Genomic DNA, 20,529 nt, shown 5'->3' with positions numbered 1-20,529 from the left:
TGACATGAAATGACCATTATTATTATTGTATTATTTTTGTACTATTTGTATTATTTTTGTACTTATTGCTGTTTTTTTTTTTTTTTATTGTTCTTTTTTATTGTTTGTTTGCTCTCTGTAAAGCACTTTGAGCTACATACAAATGTATGAAAAGTGCTATATAAATAAAGTTTATTATTATTATTATTATTATTATTATTATTATATCCAATAGATGGCAGCAGAGGATCACTCATTAGCTCAGTTAACATTTCCACTTCCTAGTTTTCAGGTCTTGCTTTTGGATTTATTATATAATTACTATTACAACAAATGTATGTACAATTACTGTACTGAAGTGTATAGCAAATACAATTAAATAATAATTTATTAAATATTTTGAAATGGCATGAGATTTAACTTAAAAACTACATTTTTAAACTTTGCCCATAAGTTTTATCTTTAACTGTAGAAGTTGCTATATATTTAGCCAACACAGACTTGTTGCTGCTGTAGTTTTGTTACTCTGAATTTACTCTGTATTAATGCACAGCTCTATTTTGACATCTGCTTCTTAGATTAATCCTGATATGATCAATGACGAACTACACAATCAATCTCTTATTTACACACTGTGTATGTTTTTTATTCCGAAAGGTGACAAGTTTGCATTCCTGCAGTTTGGTGCTCAGAAGTGCTTAAGAGTGCACTGGCCGCGAATGATGATGTTGTGGAGGATATGTCAGGCCCACAGATACATTTAATGAGGAAACTGAATGTGGATTTTTAGCCACACGTTCCACAACAACACTCAGCAGCTCACAGATGCGGCTGCCTATTAACAAAGACTATAGAACATTGATCGGCTTAATTTGCAGCACAGTTGGCTGAAAAAATGCCAAAAATCGTATGATTAATTGGTCGGCCAACAATCATGCGTCGAAGACTGACACAGAAGAGAAGAAATTGTTAAATAAAGTCAATATATTTGTTTTCTTTGCACACAAAAAGTATTCTCGTAGCTTCATAAAATTAAGGTTGAACTATGTCACATGGACTATTTTAACAATGTCCTTACTACCTTTCTGGGCCCTGAATGTGGTAGTTGCATTGCTGTCTATGCAGGGTCAGAAAGCTCTCGGCTTTCATAAAAAATATCTTAATTTGTGTTCAGAAGATGAATGAAGGTCTTACAGGTTTGAAACAACAAGACAGAATTTTCATTTTTGGTTGAACTATCCCTTTGAAGTTTAAAATCAGCTTTGACAGGTTGTTCATATGAGAGTGTGTAGTTAAAGAAACACATTTGCAACGGAGTTTTATTGTAATAGAACGTGTCCTTTGTGAATAGCTATTTAGGCTGTTGATGATGTGTAGTTGATAATTAGGTTTGTTGTAACCAAGAGGAAAACTTTATTGCTTAGAGTATGCTTTTTCAAAGCTCGAGACTTAACAGAGTTATGGGTTTATGTTTCATTTAGCCATCAACTTTATTCTTGTGGAGTAACAGAGCTTAATATGAATGATACAGTTGTTGAGTAACAGTAGCTATATGAAATAAGTAAGAGTTATACAATAAATATGGACAGCATGGCTCAGATAAGCTGGTGTTGGAATTATTCGAAGAGCAATGCTCTGAGAGTTTTTGTCGTAGTTTTTGGTATAATTTATGTGGCATTGTTGAGATCTCTTCTGAGACACAAGATAAATGGATAAATGAGAAGGCAGACATCTTCAGTTTGATATCTGTTTAACCCTATTCCTGTCTTGGAGAAACAACTGCGATATTAAAGAGGTGTCATCAGTGACTTTCTTTCGTCTTGGAAATGTTTGGGATGTGTTCTGGCTGGGGTGTTTGGATAGGTGTTAGATAGGTTTGGCAGACTTCCTGCGGTGTGAGTCTAATAAGCTAACCAGCCATTTCAAAGGAGGCTTTTTTCAATAGCAAAAGCAAAAAATAAACGCTGTCAGATTGCACACGGTGAGCTGCGTCAGCTGGAGAACAGTCAAACAAATGCGCACACACACAATATCTGCTGGTATTAGCGTAGCACGACTAACGGGGGCGTTAGTCCTCCATTAACCAAGCTGTTTCTCACCTTCATCACTCAGCACTCCTCATCCTCCCACCGTGCTGACCTCTGTCATCCGTTCAGTGACTCATCTCTCTCTCTCTCTCTCTCTCTCTCTCTCTCTCTCTCTTTCTGCAGAGCTGTTCGCTCCAATCACACTATGTACTGACATAAAAACACCAACTAGTCACTGTCCAGTTTAGACCAACACGACAGCAATGTACCTCCATTTATATTTAGGCCGCAGGAAAGAAAAAAAGCTCTTACGCGCAATTGACTGGGAGAGATAATCGAGCGAGAAGGGCTCTTTCACCCATGTGGGTGTGAGGATGCTGGAATTCATCCTTTGTAAAGCCTGGTGGGGCTGTTTTGAGCAGTGAAACGGCTTTCAGCTCTATTAACATATGCGGCAGAGGGCATTTTTGTTGGCTCACAATGCTGGTCTGAAAGCTTATAAGAGCAGCAGTCATTCTTTCATCTTTCGCTCTGGCTATGACTGCCTCAAACTGTCTTGCTATTAAATACGGCACCTTATAATGCAGTAAAGTGGACGATAGCTTCAATGCATGCACATTTTCACATTAATGGGGAAGCAGTGAAATCTCATTGCGTCATGTGTTCTGGATATTTTATAATCAATATTGTGACCCTTCCTTTTATAGTTTTTGATGTTAAATGTGTGATTTTGATTTCTTAGAGCAGCAGGATTTGTTTGTGATGATTTAAAAAGTGCAGGTTAATTTTCTTGTGTTGCTTAATCTGTTTTCTCAAGGCTTGGTTTTTGTGATAGGAAGAGAGAGGAAGGCCCTGCTGTTCTCGGGTAAGAGCTGGCAGTCACCCTTTTGAGCGTCCAGGACAGATTTTTGCAGACAGGATGTGTGAGACATGCTTCAGTTCCCAGAGCACTGCGTGCGTGTGTGTGCGCATGCATTTAAACACAACCAAACAGAGCAGTACACTTTTTGTTTGTGTGTGTGTGTGTGTGTGTGAGGGTTATTGTTAACTAGAAATAAAAGTAAAGCTAAAATTATAAAAACATTTTCATTACTTGAAATAAAAACTGAAATCATATATAAGAGTCAAAACAGTAACACTTTAGATTAGGGAACACATATTCACTTTTAACTATTAGTTTTCACCACAATAAACTCCTAATTTGCTGCTTAATCATTGTAAGTAAGGCAGTTGTTGTAGTACCTAGGATCTAGAATATGGTGTGTAGAACAAGGCATTCATTTGTGTAGGGTTGCAACAATTCCTCAATTCTATTAGAGTATTAGATTTAAAAAAATCCTGGATTCCATTTTGCCCATGTCGAGTAATCAGTAAAATACCAGAATGGTGCATTTTCATATATTAAACCTATTTAAAAATCATAATAAGAATTCACAAACGCTACGATTCAGTTAAAAAAATATATGTAATGCAGATTTAATATATGCACTTAAATTATTTACATGCGCATGGGTATGTATGTGTAAGAGCGGCGGTGTTCATAGTAAATGCTGCTAACTTATTTACATGTGTGGAGCATCTCAAACTCCTTCTTTGCATATTGCTGTTTGGGTTTATTATAAAGTTCATCTGGGAATGCAACATGCTCTGTTTTATCAGATTTGTAAGGTAAACCATTTAGAAACCTATGCAAATACAGGAGAATACATAAATATCTTTCTAAATATGCTAACTTTTCTTCACGATTTCAGAATAAAAGTTTAAACCCTCACTCTGAGTTTACATGTTTTTATGTCCACATATTCAAGAAATTACAGTGGTTGTAGCATTTCTATCTTAAAAAATTGGCCAAATATTAAATATTAAGTGGACATTTGAATTAAATGTTATTGAGTCAAAAATAAACAAGGATTAGATCGCGCAGTAAAGTGTAAAAACAATCATCAGGCCGTTATCGGGCTATGCATTAAAACACATTTTATTTCAAGCAGTGTTTCTCATTTTCATTTACTTTAAGTTAAAGCTGCAGTCTGTAACTTTTTTGTGTTTAAAATTTGCATAATGTATATAATAAGCGAGTACATTATGAATCCATTTTCCAAACCGTGTTTTTGGCTTATCCTGAATCACTGCGGTACACCTATTTTAGACCGTTTCTGGTAGAAACCGCTGCGGAGAAAGTAGCTCCGGCTACAATGTTCTTCTGGAAGATGCATACCGTTCTGTTTATTAACCGCTAGAGCGCCAAAAGTTGCGGACTGCAGCTTTATAGTACTGAAAATAACTGAACTAAAACTTAATAAAAACTACTAGATATATTTAAAGAGTAAGAAAAATGTTTAAAAAAATCAAACTAAATTACTGAAACTTTAACTTAAATTAAGATGTGAATTATAAAAATGTTAAGTATTTAAAATATTAAGCAAAACTATAATAGTATGTCAATGACACTAAAAAAACAGTGTAATCTGTTGCACATTTTAACGTATTTGACTGCTGGCACATGTTCAACCATAGTTTATTTCTGCTACCATGTAACCTCTCATCTGTACATCAAAGAAATATTATTGTCTGTTGTCTTATTAATTAACATCACTTTAAGCTCTGTCATATCTGAAGGTGAAAAGGATTTAAGCAACAGCATGTCTGGATGGCAGCGAAGAGTAACATAAAATTATTGGCTTGCCAATACACAGTGATAACACCACTGAAATAATCAGACCATGAGAATACATAAAGGCCCAAGTAAGTCTTGCAAATTTCAGTCTTTGGCTCTCGTTCCGAGGCGTAATGTGTTTGTGGGCTGTGTCCAATCTAATTACAGCATGTTCCAGCACTCTGTGATGTTCAAAGACGAACACTCAGAGGCATGGGCAGTGAGATACTCAAGACCAAAGCTGATGGATGCCGAAATTAGTCATATTAAGACACTAAATATCTTGAGATGGGAAGCTGAACCTGAACAAATAAAACATGTTTTGTACTGAAAGTCATTCTATAGCCTCATAAGGTTCATAATGACATCTGTTGAGAGCATGTGGTGATTCTTTCCATGAAATAAACAAGCTAATATGTCTCGTTTGGCAGTTTGTTTGGCAATTTTTTTTGTGCAGACTGCAGTGGGTCACTTGGAGATATGTGTAGGTTATTGTTTAGTAATCTACTTATCCATACTATGCCATATGAAGATGATTTGTATTGGCCATTGCTCAGTATTCTCCATTTTACTGGCAAATATTATTTTTACTATTTTTCGCCTCTATAGTCTCTCCCTGGACACATCCCCACCTTTTTTTCTCCATTATGTAAGTCATAATGTTTCTAACAGATTTGCTTTGTGAATCAAAGACACTTTCCCAAAGGAAGATGCCTTTGTTTCTAAACGAGTGAAAGAGATATTTTGTTTAAAACATTAATTTTCTGTTCATATAAGACCAAGTGTCACATATTGCATCACCTTAGAGATTAGTATTCTATATATTTATGAACAAAAGTCTATTTTTCTACATCTACAGAGTTTAAATTAATCCTTTAATGCTTACCAGGCATAATTTGCCTCAGACAGGAACTTTCTCCTTTTCCAAAATTGAATTTACTGCAATTTTTAGATTACCTGATTCATTCACAGTGCAGTTTTAGAAGTAAACCGTTTTATTTATTTATTTATTTTTTTGCTGTCTAGCAAAAATTAACTTTTTATTTTCTTTTAAAACTGGTTTGTTAAAAGACAAAATGTGTTTTTAAACAAAATAGTGGAGCTTATGTCAGCACATTTTACAGTCTTTAAAGTCCTCAAACAATGTTTTTGTAGAAGTTAGGCCTGGAGATATAAATATTAAATACTGTGGGACTATATTTGTCTGTTCAAGTTTTAAATCTGTCTGCTAAACTGCTTACTAATGAGTTCTACTCTGCAAAACAACCAGAGCTCGTTTCCTGTTTGATTAAATATCAAAGACCGATGCAGCATCTACCAAGCACAAGAAATCTATGAGCAAATCTTGTAATGACCAGAATTTAATATTTCCATTTAGAGTTCTGAGTTCTTAAGCATACTCTGCATGAAGATGCAAGTTTTCCCTTGCGACTGGACACCAAAGACCCAAACAGCATCGGCAATGCTGCAATTGCATTATGACTGTCTTCACTGATACGTAACACTGACACTAAGTCGGCTTTAATGAGCATTTCATCTCTACTACTGATAGAAGAGATGTATTTCCACAGCATAAAGAGAAGTAGGAATGAAAGCTACAAGGCAGTGCTTTCAAGATTAAAATAGGGGAAAATAGCAGATGGCTCCTTCATCTCCTTTTGAAGGGAAAAGGCCAACAAACTCTTAATTAAGACTACTGCCAGTTATGAATCTGACTTCTGGCCTGTTTGAGAGCGGGGGGCTCTAAATGCAAATGGGTCAGTATCTTTGGTGCATCCCATTGTATTGTAAAAACAGTACCTTAATTTTTAAAATAGTAAAAGCTCAAAGCATTTGCAGCATTTTTAAAAAAAATCTGAATTTCTTATCATAAAAATACTTTATCTGTACCTGCTTTAATACATAGTCTTTTCATTAAAAGAATGTTATTGTGAAGACACAACAATAGCAAGCAGGCACCATCCATTATATTTTATCAGCCATCCGTGCCTCTACACAGAAAATAATACATATCAGTATATGCAGAAATGGGTTAACCTCAAATATAAACAGTTTCCGCTATATACAATAGTCTATTTGCTGCTGCAGTCCTTTAGTGCGCTCTCTATTGTGGAGCCAATCAAATTGACACCTTCAAACTGTGAAAAAGGACTATTACTTCTCAGGCACTGTGGATTTGTCTTTTTGTGTGGTTTGAAACTTTATCTCCCTCGTCCTGAAGTGCAAAATGCATTAGTGTTAAAACAGTGATTGCTGGGAGTTGTTTCTTGTCACTTCTATGGAGTCAACATCTGTTACCACCATGAAGAGTTGATGTCGAAGAGGAGCTTGTTAGCTCAGATATTGCTCCCTGGGTCTTACTGTCTCTTTATTTCCAACTGAGAAAAACAAATCAGGGTTTCTTTTAGTAAAAAGATGATAACTACCAGGGTCAGAAATTAATTTTCCCATTAGAGATAATATTTGCCCTCAGGAATTGAATTCCAAGGGCATTTTTTACATTTGTAAGGGCAATTTTTGTAATAATCTTATTATTATAATGTCAAATACTTACATTTACCAGGTTACTTTAATCAATAAACAACAGCTGTCAATAACAATAAACTCTTTAAAACTGTTTTTAAATTATACATGAAAAAAAACAGGAGCTCACAGGGCTGCAATATTATGAAAAAAAATCATATTTATTATTAAAATAATAAATCTACTTATAGATTTATTGTAGATTTATATTGCAATAATGATTATTATATTATTAATGTTTTTGTTTTTAATGTTTAATTGACCAGGGGAATTTTTTGCACCTTTGATGTGAATTCATGGGGCATTTTTGTTCTTTCTTTTGGCTGGCATTTTTGCCACAAGTCCTTATTCATTTCCATAGGTAAAAGTCATTGTGTTCCCACCTGGAGCAACAAATGAACTGCAGAGCCTTTGCTAAGAGCATATAAGGTAACAAGCAGTTTTGTTCTTGACTGATTCATGTGCTGTGTAGTCTGTGGACACTTGTTGTCAGAACTTTTCACTTCAACATTTCTTAATGAAAATGATATTTTTGTAATGATCCGTTGCAGTCAAAAATGCCCTTTATGCTTGATAGGCTGAAAAGTATTAATGGTGCATATTGAGCGGGGCAAATGAGAGTGCAGTTGCCCCTGAATAATGTAGAATAGCCATTGATTAGTCATATTATTGATTTCCTTTTATAAGTTACTTTGTTCCATTTTCCTCAGAGCCTTTTCTAATGGCACAAACGAGGACTTTAATTCCAAGTGGAAGCTCAGCAGGAAATGAACGCAGTTCATCTTATTATACACTATTAAACTAAACATATTAGCTGGTTGCGGAAGTGGAGTGAATAGAAAATTCCAGAATAAAACTGAAGTGAACTTCTGTGCATTTGTTCATGTAGTTGTAATGCAGATGGCGCAGTCTTTGCCAGCTGACACTGTCTACTATATTTAGAATGTGAGAGACAGACTGTACAACTACAATATAGAGGACGGCAATGGGGGAATAGAAGCACGGTGTACTGTAGTGCTCCCAACAGGCCTTCGTGCACCTGTCATAAATGAATACGTTTTTAGGAGCATGGTAGGACAGGTGCATGCATGCATGACATGATCTTCAAAATGAGGACTTGTTTAAAGTGCAAAATGTATAATTAGTGCATTGGGTAATAATATACATTTTGGCAATAATATACGTTCTAAGGTTTTAGCATTAAAATGATACTTGATCAGATGAATCTGAAAACACACGCACACTTCATCCAATTGGATGCCGAGCCCACTAGAATTTATAGCCTGTAATTTGTCTCTCCTCTCCTGACTACTGCAGTCAGCATTCCGAACGGACCTTCAATTACTGTGCGGCCTGCATTCAAACTGACTTCATTATTATTTATCTGCCGTGTGAGCTTAAAATATTTCTCGTAATGTCAATTTTATGCAAGCCAATTAAAACCTGTGTAGCTGAAGCAGCATATGAGGCATAGACATCTAATGAGATTAGAGAGAGCACATGGTTGTTTGAGGGGGATCGGGGAGGGGGTGCGCACTCATAAACTCTTCCTTCTGTAATGAAGAGACATATTTATGGCAGCGATTTTGGAAAGTGTCCTCTAGAGTCACTGCAAATGTGCACACGTCACTCCTCCCTGCCTTGTAAGATTCATTTGGCCATCCTGCATTGGAATTGCCATCGATGTTAAGCGTAGCAAAAGATGTGAGTAAATGCATAACTCTGTCAAATGAGAGTGTAAAGCCTGACAGAAGTCGATGATGCATCGATGCACGTAAAAATGATCCCTTGCTGGAAGTTGCTGCTCAGTGTGTATATTATATCAGCGTTGGTAAGAGAGCAGTCTGCTGTTGTCATGGAAATAGTGGAAAGTGTGTTAGTATTTCGGGCTTGTCATCACCCTGTTTATGCTTGTTGCCAGATCTTCTGGTAAGCATAAATGAATCTGTCTGATGTTGTTGCGGCATGTGAATGCAGTGCGTTTAAAATGCTAAATCACAAGTCACATGGTCACTTCAAACACACTTGGTGCTGATTTAGACTTTTACAACTTTTTCTAAGCTGTGAATAAAAGAAGATTGTGAACTGGTTGTAATTATCAAGATGTCTACATGAGTAGCTCACATAATGTGGTGTGAACATCATTTACATAATAATAAAAATAAGCATGGAATCATTAACGGAATAATGATTTTCACAACCTCAGAACATCAGAAAATTCTACTATGGAATGTCAGGGCATGTGACGTATCTGTGACCATGATTTTGAATAAAAAAAGTCTGTGCAAGGTCCACTGAAGTGCTTTGAAACACGCAGTGCTATTCTATGTGTTGACGTAATTTCAATTGAAACAGGAAGACAGAGCGTTTCGTTTATATCACAGCTTGGACCAGCGCAACTGAGCTCATTTGACAGCGTATGACAGCCACAATCTCATCCATATCGCATTACCTATGTATAAAATTGCATCCTATGTAGAATTCAAATGTATCCAATACGTTTTGTAGTCTGCGCCGACTCACGCTTATGATCCGCTCCGTGCTATCATGTCTCTGGCATGCTGCACAAAGCAAAACCAGACCATTCGCTACAATGGAATGCATATTTACACTGTCTGAATCATTCCCTATGCTCTTTTTAGTGCACTACATGCCATTTGCCATACAGAAAACACAAATTCTGTGAACAAGTGACTGATTTCAGCCGCAGCTTCAGTGTCTGTTTATATAGTGTAGGGGGCGGGACGCTTTGGATTCTAGAGAACATTTGATTGGACAGAAAGTTTGATGAGAAACTGAAGTGCAGGGTGATGTCATCAAAATCGTTAATCCATATATCTTCTAAATGCAAATTTTGTCATTGTTTTGAAGCACACTAGCTTACAGATAACCTTAAGGGTAACATATTAATGCTAAAAGCCAAAAAACTTTCATTTTGATTTCATGGGGACTTAGGATGCATAGTTTTAATGGAGATCAGGTCAGACCAGACATTTTGGATATTTTAATAAACTGGACTGCACACGCAGAAACATTCAAGAAGCATTTTAGATCCTCAAACACGCATAAACACAAATATAATGGCATATATAATGAGAAAGATTATTAAGATTTTTAAATGTTTTATAATAGATTTCTTATGCTCACCATAGCTCACCAAACATGCAGTAATATACTACAATTTAAAATAACTGTATTCTGTTTCAAAATGTGATGCGATCTAGGAAAACCCAACACATGGTGAAATTTAGCCTTTTTTAGGTTTTGATACCATATGAAAGCTGGGTTCAAGGCATATCTTTACTTTGTCCATAGTTTGAACGTAACAAAAGCTATAACTATCTTAAGTTGTCTGATAGCTATGATTTTCAGGAATGGAATTTTGAGAAAAACAGTTTTAAAGTGAGATGGCTTTCACTTTACGGGTTTAACAAGAGCTGTCTTTTAAGTCAGGAGCACCATATGGTGTCATTACACAAACAGACTAACGTTGTTTATCATGGGCATAGTCTCTGAACTTTTGATCACCCCTTTTATGTTTAGACAGCACAAATAATGCAGCCTGCCTTTTAGTAAAAGTGAGTGCAGCGCAACTGTTCGCGCACTGTGCATAAAACAGACTGTCATCGGACTCCTCCTCTTTAGTAACTTCATCATCCGATCCATCATCTCTGGATTTGAAAAAGTCCATTATAACATTGTTTTGTGCACTGACATCACCAAGACTGAGCAGATTGAGATGAGTAAGATCAGTTAAGTGAGCAGCTGCAGTACTGCGTTGTTGTGTTCTGCTAGCTCACGATTAAAAAATAAATAAATAAAAAAACATTGCATGCCGTAGTTTACACAGGACTGGCGGAGAATGTGAATTGATATACCTTTATTAAATATGTTACTTGGTTTATTTTGATAGGTTAACTGTTTTTGTGGTGTTAAGGGAAAGCATCTCCACAGAGCGTTCTTAACATAAGAGAAAGACTGCTCATTTCTGCTTGCTGCAACAAATCGCTATTTTTCTGCACTAAACAAGTGAATTTCGCCAAGATATTTTCAGAGATGATATACAAGATGTTCTAGAATAATAATTGAATAACGAATAATGAAAACCTAATTTTGACAAAAAACCTGACATTCGACCTATTTTTCGAATTTCCTGAAAATGTCCCAGCATAACATCCAACGTATTTTCTTAGATCGCATCACACATATTCTAAAATTGATCTAATTTATTCCTGTGATGGCAAAGTGAAATTTTCAGCATCATTACTCCAGTCTTCAGTGTCACATGATCCTTCAGAAATCATTCTAATGTGCTAATATGCTGATTTGCTTATTATCGTCAATGTTGAAAACGAGTGTTATGCCCTATATTTCTGTGAAAACTGTTATTTAAAATATCCTACTGGGCTCAACATTTGAATGGCAGTGTCTGTTAGTGGTAGGTATTTTTTGTCTTTTAATATTTAGGCTCTGCACACTGCTGTACATGTGCATATGCATTTACACAATTCCCTGTGCTCTCAGCCATATGTACTGGAGCTAGATGTATAATTGGATTTATAATTCATAATGTACCTCAGCTGGCCTGAAGTAAGCCTGGATCAAGAACTCTCCCTGGCACAGCTGCTGTGACTTCAAAAAAGAAAGCGTTGAGCTTCAATGAGAGGTTGCTGCATAGTTTAAGCATGTTGTACAGTATGCTGTTCCCATGCATTACTGCATACAGCTGAACTGTCTCTAACCCTAAATATTATAATTAGAGAAAATCCTGTCAGAGCTTTCAGAACTACAGACGCCTTATCTTAAAGAGAGTGATTGCTATTGTCTGATAAAAAGCAGCAACAGCATAGCGTCGACCTTGTCAACCACAAAGGTGTTGTATGCTGTATGAATTGCATTTTTCATGCTCTAACAAAATGATCAATAATAATGTATAAGTACACCACTGCAAAACAGACAGCCAGAGGAGAGAAAAAGAAAGAAGGAGAAAAAGCCACGCGGAGGACAGGAATAACAATGAGGAATCGGAGGAGCCTTGGTTCAACAATGCACAGGGAATAACTCAGAGGAGCAGTCGCTCCGGAGCCAAAGAGGAACTGTCAGAGAGCTGCGCTAGGCAGAAATAATTGATAGAGCGTTCCGTTCTTAGTTCACCCTGCTCATTATTTTGTGTTGTTTCTTCATTGGTCCAACAACGCTATGAGGAGCCTTTTGTGGAGGCTGTAACTCTATTTGTGCCCGACTCAAACTTCTCATCCCACATTTGAGAGGGTGCGGCTTTGCTTTGAAACTATACTCAAAAAGTCTTTAAAAACACTACAATGCCCAGACAGAATAGAGTGAAGACCAAATGACTGGGGATGGACAGCAGATGCTCCTTTATCAGTACTCACATTTTTCTCACATTTGGAAGTTAGAAATGTGCCAGGGGGAACTGTCTAGAGATGAGATCTGAGAGTCACATTGACTGAAGACTAAAACAGAGGGCTGGATAACGTCTTCAGCGAAGTGTCAGTGATGTTCAAGGGCCATCTAGAGGCCTGGCACAAACACTATATATTCTTCAGTTTAGTCCCATCCAGTCTAAACAGGCCATTTTGCACCCTGGAAATTATTTTTTTATTTATATGTTGTCATATACTGTCATTGAATCAGAACAGTTGTGGCTGTAATATTAAAAAACAAACAATTTCAGCTTATTAAAACACATTTTAAGATATATAAGGAATCTATAGAAAATGTGAGTGGTGCAAAACCCTCCAAGATGTGAGGGTGGTTGCCAGTTTTTTTTTCTGGCCCCACAAAAGCACACTCTTTAGTCTCTATGCCAGGGATTCCCAAATGTTTTTGTCAGCCAAGCCATTAGACGTGAAATGTTTACTTGAAGTACCCTTTGAGATTTAATGTTTTTCAATAGTTTAACAACACCTTTGGATGTTCAGTGTTCTTTGATGTTGGTTAATGGTCACATGACATTTAAAGGAGATAAAATATTTAATTTTTTAGTAACTGCATTTTTTAAATTATTTACACTGTCGTTCAAAAGTTTGGTAACAGTAAGATTTTTAGTGGGGGTTTTTTTAAGAATTTTTTATGCTCATCAAAGCTGCATTTACATGATCAGAAATACAGAAAAAAATGTAATATTGTAAAATATTATTACAATTTAACATAATGATTTTCTACTTTAATATATTTTAAAATATTATTTATTCTTGTGATGCAAAGCTAAATTTTCATAAGCCATTACTCCAGCCTTCAGTTCACATGATCCTTCAGAAATCAATCTAATGTGCTGATTTATTACTTTTATTATCAATGTTAAAAAACAGCTGTGCTGCGTAATATTTTGTTGGAACCTGTGAATATTTTTTCAGGATTCTTTATTTATTTATTTATTTTTTTGACAATGCAAGTCTTTGCTATCACTTGTAATCAATTTAACACATCATTGGTGAATACAAGTATTAATTTCTTTCAAAAAAAGAAAGAATAAAAATGTACTGGCCACAAACTTTTAAATGGTAGTTTGTGGCCAACTACCATTTGGCCAGATGCCGGAGCAGGGATATAAATTAGACAAGAATATCTCCTATTGAGAGATTGAGGTGTCGTGTTGCTGGATGTAATAATGAACATAGTGGTCGTCATTTACTCCCGACATCTGAGCCACTGAAGATGCAGTGGATTACGTTTGTTTGTGAAGGGAATGCGCCTCCTGATCTACATAAATGCGTCTATGTTCGCGTGAATCGCATGATTTTTGCGGAGCTCATTTTGACAAGGGAAAAAGGGTGTTGTTTTACACAACCATTGAGAATTTTAACCAAAGTATATTATAGACTTTTCATTAAGACCCTAAGGAATCATATCAATTTGTGGAAAATGGGCATCCGATGACCCCTTTAAGCTTAAATCATATAATTGTTTTGCTGTTTAAGGTTTTCAAATTGTTTTATTTTTATGAAAAACTGTTTGATATTAAAAAAAAAACATTCAAAAACATTTTTCTGAGAGCGTGAACTTACATCAGATAGCTACAGGTCACTACAGTGTCTGCAGAGGAATTAAACTCAAAGTTAGGAAAGAAAGTAGGAATATCATGCAATATATCAGATGTTAGTAGATTACAAAAAAACATTTAAAAGATTTAGGGGATTTTTGTCACATTTATTAGCATTTTTGCCCCAATCGCCAGATCATTTTGACCAAGCTCAGTGTGCAGTAAAATCTCAAAGCGTCTCTGGATCTGGATCAGATGTCTAAACCCACCTGCTGTAAGCCAATCTGTGGGCCATCAGAAACTCAGTGATCTCTGTCTCGGCCTATTCATGGCCCAAACTGATGTCATGTATTTACACTCTCAAGGCAGATGGGACTGATGGAGGGAGGCAGTGATTTTGCCAGCTCTGGAGAAGATGGTGTAATTACGAGAGTGAAGTTTCAGCTGGTCGGGTAGCACAATGCCGGAGGATACGCGAGATGCTCAGTTACTAGCTGCAAACCACCCTTCCTGGTAGACGCAGATGCTGATGTGTGAATAATGAATACTATTGTCTTGTCTTTCTGTCTCGTCATTTTATCAATTCTCACGACTCGTGATTGATGCGTGTAGCAAGACTCTCCTTCTCTCGGTTATTCCCTACATGAGATTATTATCGCTCCCTCTCCTCTAGTCTCTATTTTTTGTATTTCTCTACGGCCTGCAGAAAGGTTGAAACAGAGTCTAATATACCAGCCACTGGGTTTAATTAGCATTCACAGTGCCCTTGGGAAAGCAAAGGAACTTTCATTTCTTGTTCTTAGAAGTTTCCTGTTTCGAATTAAGCTCTGGATCGCCTGATTTCTTTCAAGAGGCAGTAATGAGGAGCTGGTGATGATGTTGCAGAATGCTGTATTCTTCCTCCTGCTCGCTCTCTCTGTCGCTCAAGCAGTCCATTTGTCTTACTTCCTCTTGCTTTCTTCGCTTCTGCAAAAACCTCATGAGTTTTCAGCCAATTAAGTTCTTTGCTTGTTGCACAGAGGAACGCTTCATGAAAAGAGAGGAATGCTCTGTGGACTCTGATGCGTTTGAAGAAGAACTGGTATTGCAATTATACAAACTGTGCTATGAATTACTTTATTGTAATTGCATCATTGGAGAGATGAAACCATGGAAGCAAATTGAAGACCGTTTTTTGTGTGTATCACCTTTTAAATTCACAATAGCGTTTATCATGTATAATATATACCATTTTACATCACTTTTATACATTAGCATGGAGTAGAACTACAAGATGCTTAATCAAATATGAAAACTTAAGTAGCACGGGTATATTTGTAGCAATAGCCAAAAATACATTGTATGGGTCAAAATGATCAATTTTTCTTTTTTGCCAAAAATCATTAGGATATTATGTAAAGATCATGATCAAGATATTTTGTAAATGTGCTACCAGTTTCAAAAAATTTACCCTTATGACTGGTTTTGTGGTCCAGGGTCACATATACGTATTGATAATACATATATATATATATATATATATATATATATATATATATGCATTTTAAATGTAATTTGGCAAATAAATGCATTAAATGGGTTTAGTCTTATTTTCTCTTGTATATTTAGTATTGCTCTTTAATAAAGAAAAATGACTTCTTATCCGATTACTCGATTAATCAATTGGCTAATTGGTAGAATGCTCGATTACTAAAATAATCAATAGCTACAGCCCTAGATGAGTTTATCTGAACAGATTTTTAGAAATGTAGCATTGCTCAGCAATGGATCCTCTGCAGTGAATGGGTGCCGTCAGAATATAGGTCTAAACAGCTGATTAAAAACATCACAATAATGCACGAGCAATGTAAGCAATCCACTAACTGTGTGCTTGTAATAAACAAATCCATCATTGCTTTTGAGTAAAATATTATAAATAATCCTGAATAGCAGTGTGGATTACTTGTGGATTATTATGAAATATTTACCAGCTGTTTGGACTCTCATTTTGACGACCCATATTCACTGGAGAGGATCCATTATTGAGCAAGTGATGAATTGCTAAATTTCTCCAAATCTGTTGCAATGAAGAAAGGAACTCATCTACATATTGGATAGCCTGAGGGTGAGAAAATTAAATTTTTAGGTGAACTATTCCTTTAATATAATTAATGTCCACCTGCATTCTTTTAACCTTTTTTTCTGTCTGCGGAAAATCATGATGATACAGAAGCTGATGGTATTGGCTAGAGCACAAAGGCAGTTGTAAAACATCTCAAAGTATTGATCACCATATCCGCCTTCTTCCAAAGACCTGCAGGCCAGATTCCTAGATGATAATGCTTTATATATAATTTGCGCTCGTGCCAAATAGCCCATTATGCTGTGTTAGTAATATCAAAACAAATGGATGTAGAGAGAGTGTGCTATAAATGCACAAACATGGGGATATTTACATTGCCAAATTGGGAAATGAATAGTGGTCATAAAGTAGAGAAACAGCTGATAAAAACATCACATTAATGCACAAGTAATGTAAGCAATCCACAGTAAAATATGACACCATTTTTATTTTAGGGTGTACTATCACTTTAAGAAGCACAGAGCAATTTACACAGCAAACAGAGGTGTAATTAATCACAGAGCAGAGAGCTCCATCACTTACATAACAAACTTCTTAGTATTATACTACAAAAATGAACAAAGAGGGAAGGAACAAGATAAAGAGGAGCATAGTAAGAGAGGAAAAATGACGAACAAGCAAAATGAGAGAGAGAGAGAGAGAAATTGAGGACACAATCTGTGCGTCTAAAAAGTCAGGATGTACAGTAAAATCAGAGTACGTCCTCGTTCTGCTTGACTATGTGCGCCTTTTGTCTTTGCATTATTATTTTTGCTTCTGTATGTAGTCTGTAGACTCTGTAGTGCTCATACATTACCATAGTGTGATGATGAAACTAATTAAGTCAGCTGTACAAGTAATTTCCTAGCATTGGGCAATGTGTGCTCTAGCCTAGTCTCAAATTGCACACCCACGACCACCCATAATTCATTCACTGACCGTCTGATGCATATTGCACATAAAACTAGCAAGAGCTGGCCTGAATTACCAGGTTAAATCTCATTGGTTGGCATTACGCAACCTCCAAAAGTAATAGCACGCAGGTGTTTTAATCATTCTGTCCGGAAACAAAGTCATAATTGATCGTGATTGATCCTTATGACATTTTGTCAAAGATCTGCCTATATGAGACTACTTCCAGCCTAGCTTTGAGTGTTGACTAGCATCACAATGAAACCCATTCATCTTTATGGCTTCTACTTGCTGTGCTAATCCAATGAAATCTTGGGAAATTGCTAGTCAGCAAAAATCCTAGGTTGATTTATTCTCGATTTCATCTGCACATATAATAGTTTCAATAAAAAAAACTTTCAGAGATATCCTTTTCCAATTAGCCTGCCATAAACAAGTCTCGCTTTTAGCAAAAAAGAATGAGAGTGAGAGTCTGGTGTCTAATTTAATTTATCCTGCCCGGGAGAAGGGAAGCACAGTGATTTAGACTGTAAGTGTGGTAAAAAGTGCACAAAGGCCTTTCATTTGTCTTCATCACCCCATTTCCGTTGCCCGTAATCATTCATTGCTCTTTTTTCATGCCTGATTCACAGCAGCAGTGTTGTCAGGAGCGAGAGTATTTTTAGGATAGTGACTCTTTACTAACCCTAGTCAAGGTTATTAGAGTTAACTAAAACTAAAACCAGGGAGGGAAAAAATTGTTACTTGAAAATATACATTATCTGAAATAATATCTTTATACACTACCAGTCAAAAGTTTTTGAACAGGAAGATTTTTAATGTTTTTTAAATAAATTTCTTCTGCTTAACAAGCCTGCATTTATTTGGTCTAACGTACAGCAAAAGCAGTAATATTGTGAAATATTTTTTACTGTTTAAAATAACTGTTTTCTGTTTATTTTAAAATATAATTTATTCCTGTGATTAATGCTGAATTTTCATGGGGGAAAGAAATTATAGAAATTAATACTTTTATTTAGCAAGGATGCTTTAAATTGCTCAAAAGTGATGATAAAGGCATTAATAATGGTATAAAATATTTCCATTTCATATAAATGCAGTTCTTCTTCTATTCATTAATAAAAAAACCTGACAAAAATCTACCCAGCTGTCAAGATAATAATTTTTGAGCAGCAAATCAGAATATTAGTATGATTTCTGATAGATCATGTGACTGGAGTAATGATGCTAAAAATTCAGCTATGAAATCACAGGAATAAATTATATTTTTAAAATATATTAAAAATTTAAAAAATATTTTAAATAGTAAAAATATTTCACTGTTTTTTTTTCTGTACTTTGGATGAAATAAATGCAAGCTTGATGAGCAGAAGAGACTTTTTTTTAAAAATAAAAGTTAAATCTTACTGTTCACAAACTTTTGACTGGTAGTGTATATCTATATCTAAGTAACTTTTCAGTAAGTTGTCTATTTCTCAACATTTTTTTATATTCATTTAATGTAATTTGATAAACTAAAATAACAAAAATTTTAAATGTGTAACTGTAGACAATTTAAATAACCAATCAAACAACAAAATTACTAAAAATGACTAAAGTGTTAAAATCAAAATGAAAATGGGGATAATTATTTGTAAGTCATTCACTGAGCTAATATGTATTTGTTTTTTACAGTGTATAAAATGCTTTAAAATCACTTACATAACACCTAGCATCATGATGGCAAGTTTTACGTATGTAGCACTATAAATTGCATTCATTTCGTTGCACTGGAAATTAGATTGGTAGAGAGGCAAATCCCTTAGCAGTGCTCAATGTTTGGGGCCATCAAATATGTTTTGTTTGTGAATGTCAAACAGGAGTGTTTATGCACAGTTGTTATTTCCCTTTGGAATTAAAAATGTCACAGAACATGATATTACTGTAAGTCAGCTTGCATATTAATCCAGAATGAGTGGTGTGGGTGAGCAGTACATAGTCACACAATGTGCAATGTGTTTTGACTGTGGATAACTGGATTTAAAGTTGATCTGTAACCTCTTTTATTCTTGCTGTTTTCCTCAAGGGCAGGGTGGGCCATGCCATTCGGCTGTTTAAAACCTGGCGAGAAGAAGGACTACAACAGTCCAACAGAAATCACAGACAAATATGATCTGGGCCAGATTGTTAAATCGTAAGTAAAATGTGTTTTTGTGCAATCTTAGTTGCATTTGTTGCAGTCAGCCAGCAATTATCACAAAATTTATTCAGAAAGGCTTTTGTATCATCCCAAAGGGGTTTATTTTGTGATGATAATCGACTGACTGTGCATTATCCCTCTAATTACACTGCTGCTTAATAAATAAATGGATGTAAAATATTGTTTCAAGTTGATATGATTATGTGAGTTTATGGAGTGTTATGCGAGACATGAAATTAGTACGGTGTAGGAAAGTTATAGAAAATGTTTTACCGAATAATGTGACTGACCAAATTAGAATAGAGATTTCATACAGTAATTTGCAGAAAGTTCATTTCAATGTGAATTATTTTTTCATTTCAGTTTCACTGTTCCAACTGAAAAAGTTAAGCTCTAATGTAATTAGTGTAATCAAATAATTTTCTTCTCAAGGGAGGAGTTCTGCGAGATCTTCAGGGCAAAGGATAAGAACACACTCAAAATGTACACTTGCAAAAAGTTCCTGAAGAAAGATGGAAGAAAAGTGCGGAAGGCTGCCAAAAATGAGATTCTCATCCTCAAGATGTGAGTTACAAAACCCTTTACAATCATTTTGTAGAATGGGTAGTCCTCAGGTCTTCATTTGGTTTAAGGAGAACCATATTTATTAATCATAATTTTCATTTATAGTAGGGCTGTCTTTCAATGAAAATTTTTAATCTAATTAATCGCTAAATAAATGTAACCTTGAAAATACCACAAAAGATTATTTAAAGTTATTTTTGTGTTAAATGAGAAGGTATCAAGTAGACATTACAGATTGTAGCTTTAGAAAGAAATATGTAATTTGATTCAACATAGAATTTATTACACAAACATTCAGGCTGCAACAACCTAACATAAACTATGGAACATAAAAGAAGATATTTTGAGAAAAATCTCAGTATTTTCATCAGTATTCATACCATGAAGTCACTGGTAACCAAAACAGCTTTTTTTTACCAACAAGTCTGCAAAATACCTTCTTTCATGTTCCACAAAGGAATGAAATGATACTCTAAATAAGAAACTAAATCTGCCAGCAGGGGGTGGTAAATGTCTTTATGAGTCATTCATTCATTTGATTCATTCAAATGGCTGATTCATTCAGGAATTAAGTGAACTGCTCTG

At 35.4% G+C, this 20,529-nt stretch overlaps 1 protein-coding gene across 1 annotated transcript in view; it reads left to right on the top strand.

The window, feature by feature from the left end:
- The window catches only part of camkvb (CaM kinase-like vesicle-associated b), a 43,083-nt gene that overhangs the window by 10,285 nt on the left and 12,269 nt on the right, over window positions 1–20,529 (top strand). Inside the window, exons 2-3 of the mRNA XM_051123179.1 lie at window positions 19,267–19,374; window positions 19,813–19,944. Coding sequence (XP_050979136.1) covers window positions 19,280–19,374; window positions 19,813–19,944 — 227 coding nt within the window. The 5' untranslated portion in view covers window positions 19,267–19,279. The remainder of the gene's footprint in view (window positions 1–19,266; window positions 19,375–19,812; window positions 19,945–20,529) is intronic.

The sequence above is a fragment of the Labeo rohita genome, chromosome 11 (genome assembly GCF_022985175.1).
Source record: "Labeo rohita strain BAU-BD-2019 chromosome 11, IGBB_LRoh.1.0, whole genome shotgun sequence".
Taxonomy (NCBI): Eukaryota; Metazoa; Chordata; class Actinopteri; order Cypriniformes; family Cyprinidae; genus Labeo; species Labeo rohita.
The sequence above is the reverse complement of the archived record's forward strand: the minus strand, read 5'-3'. Positions and strand labels throughout refer to the sequence as shown.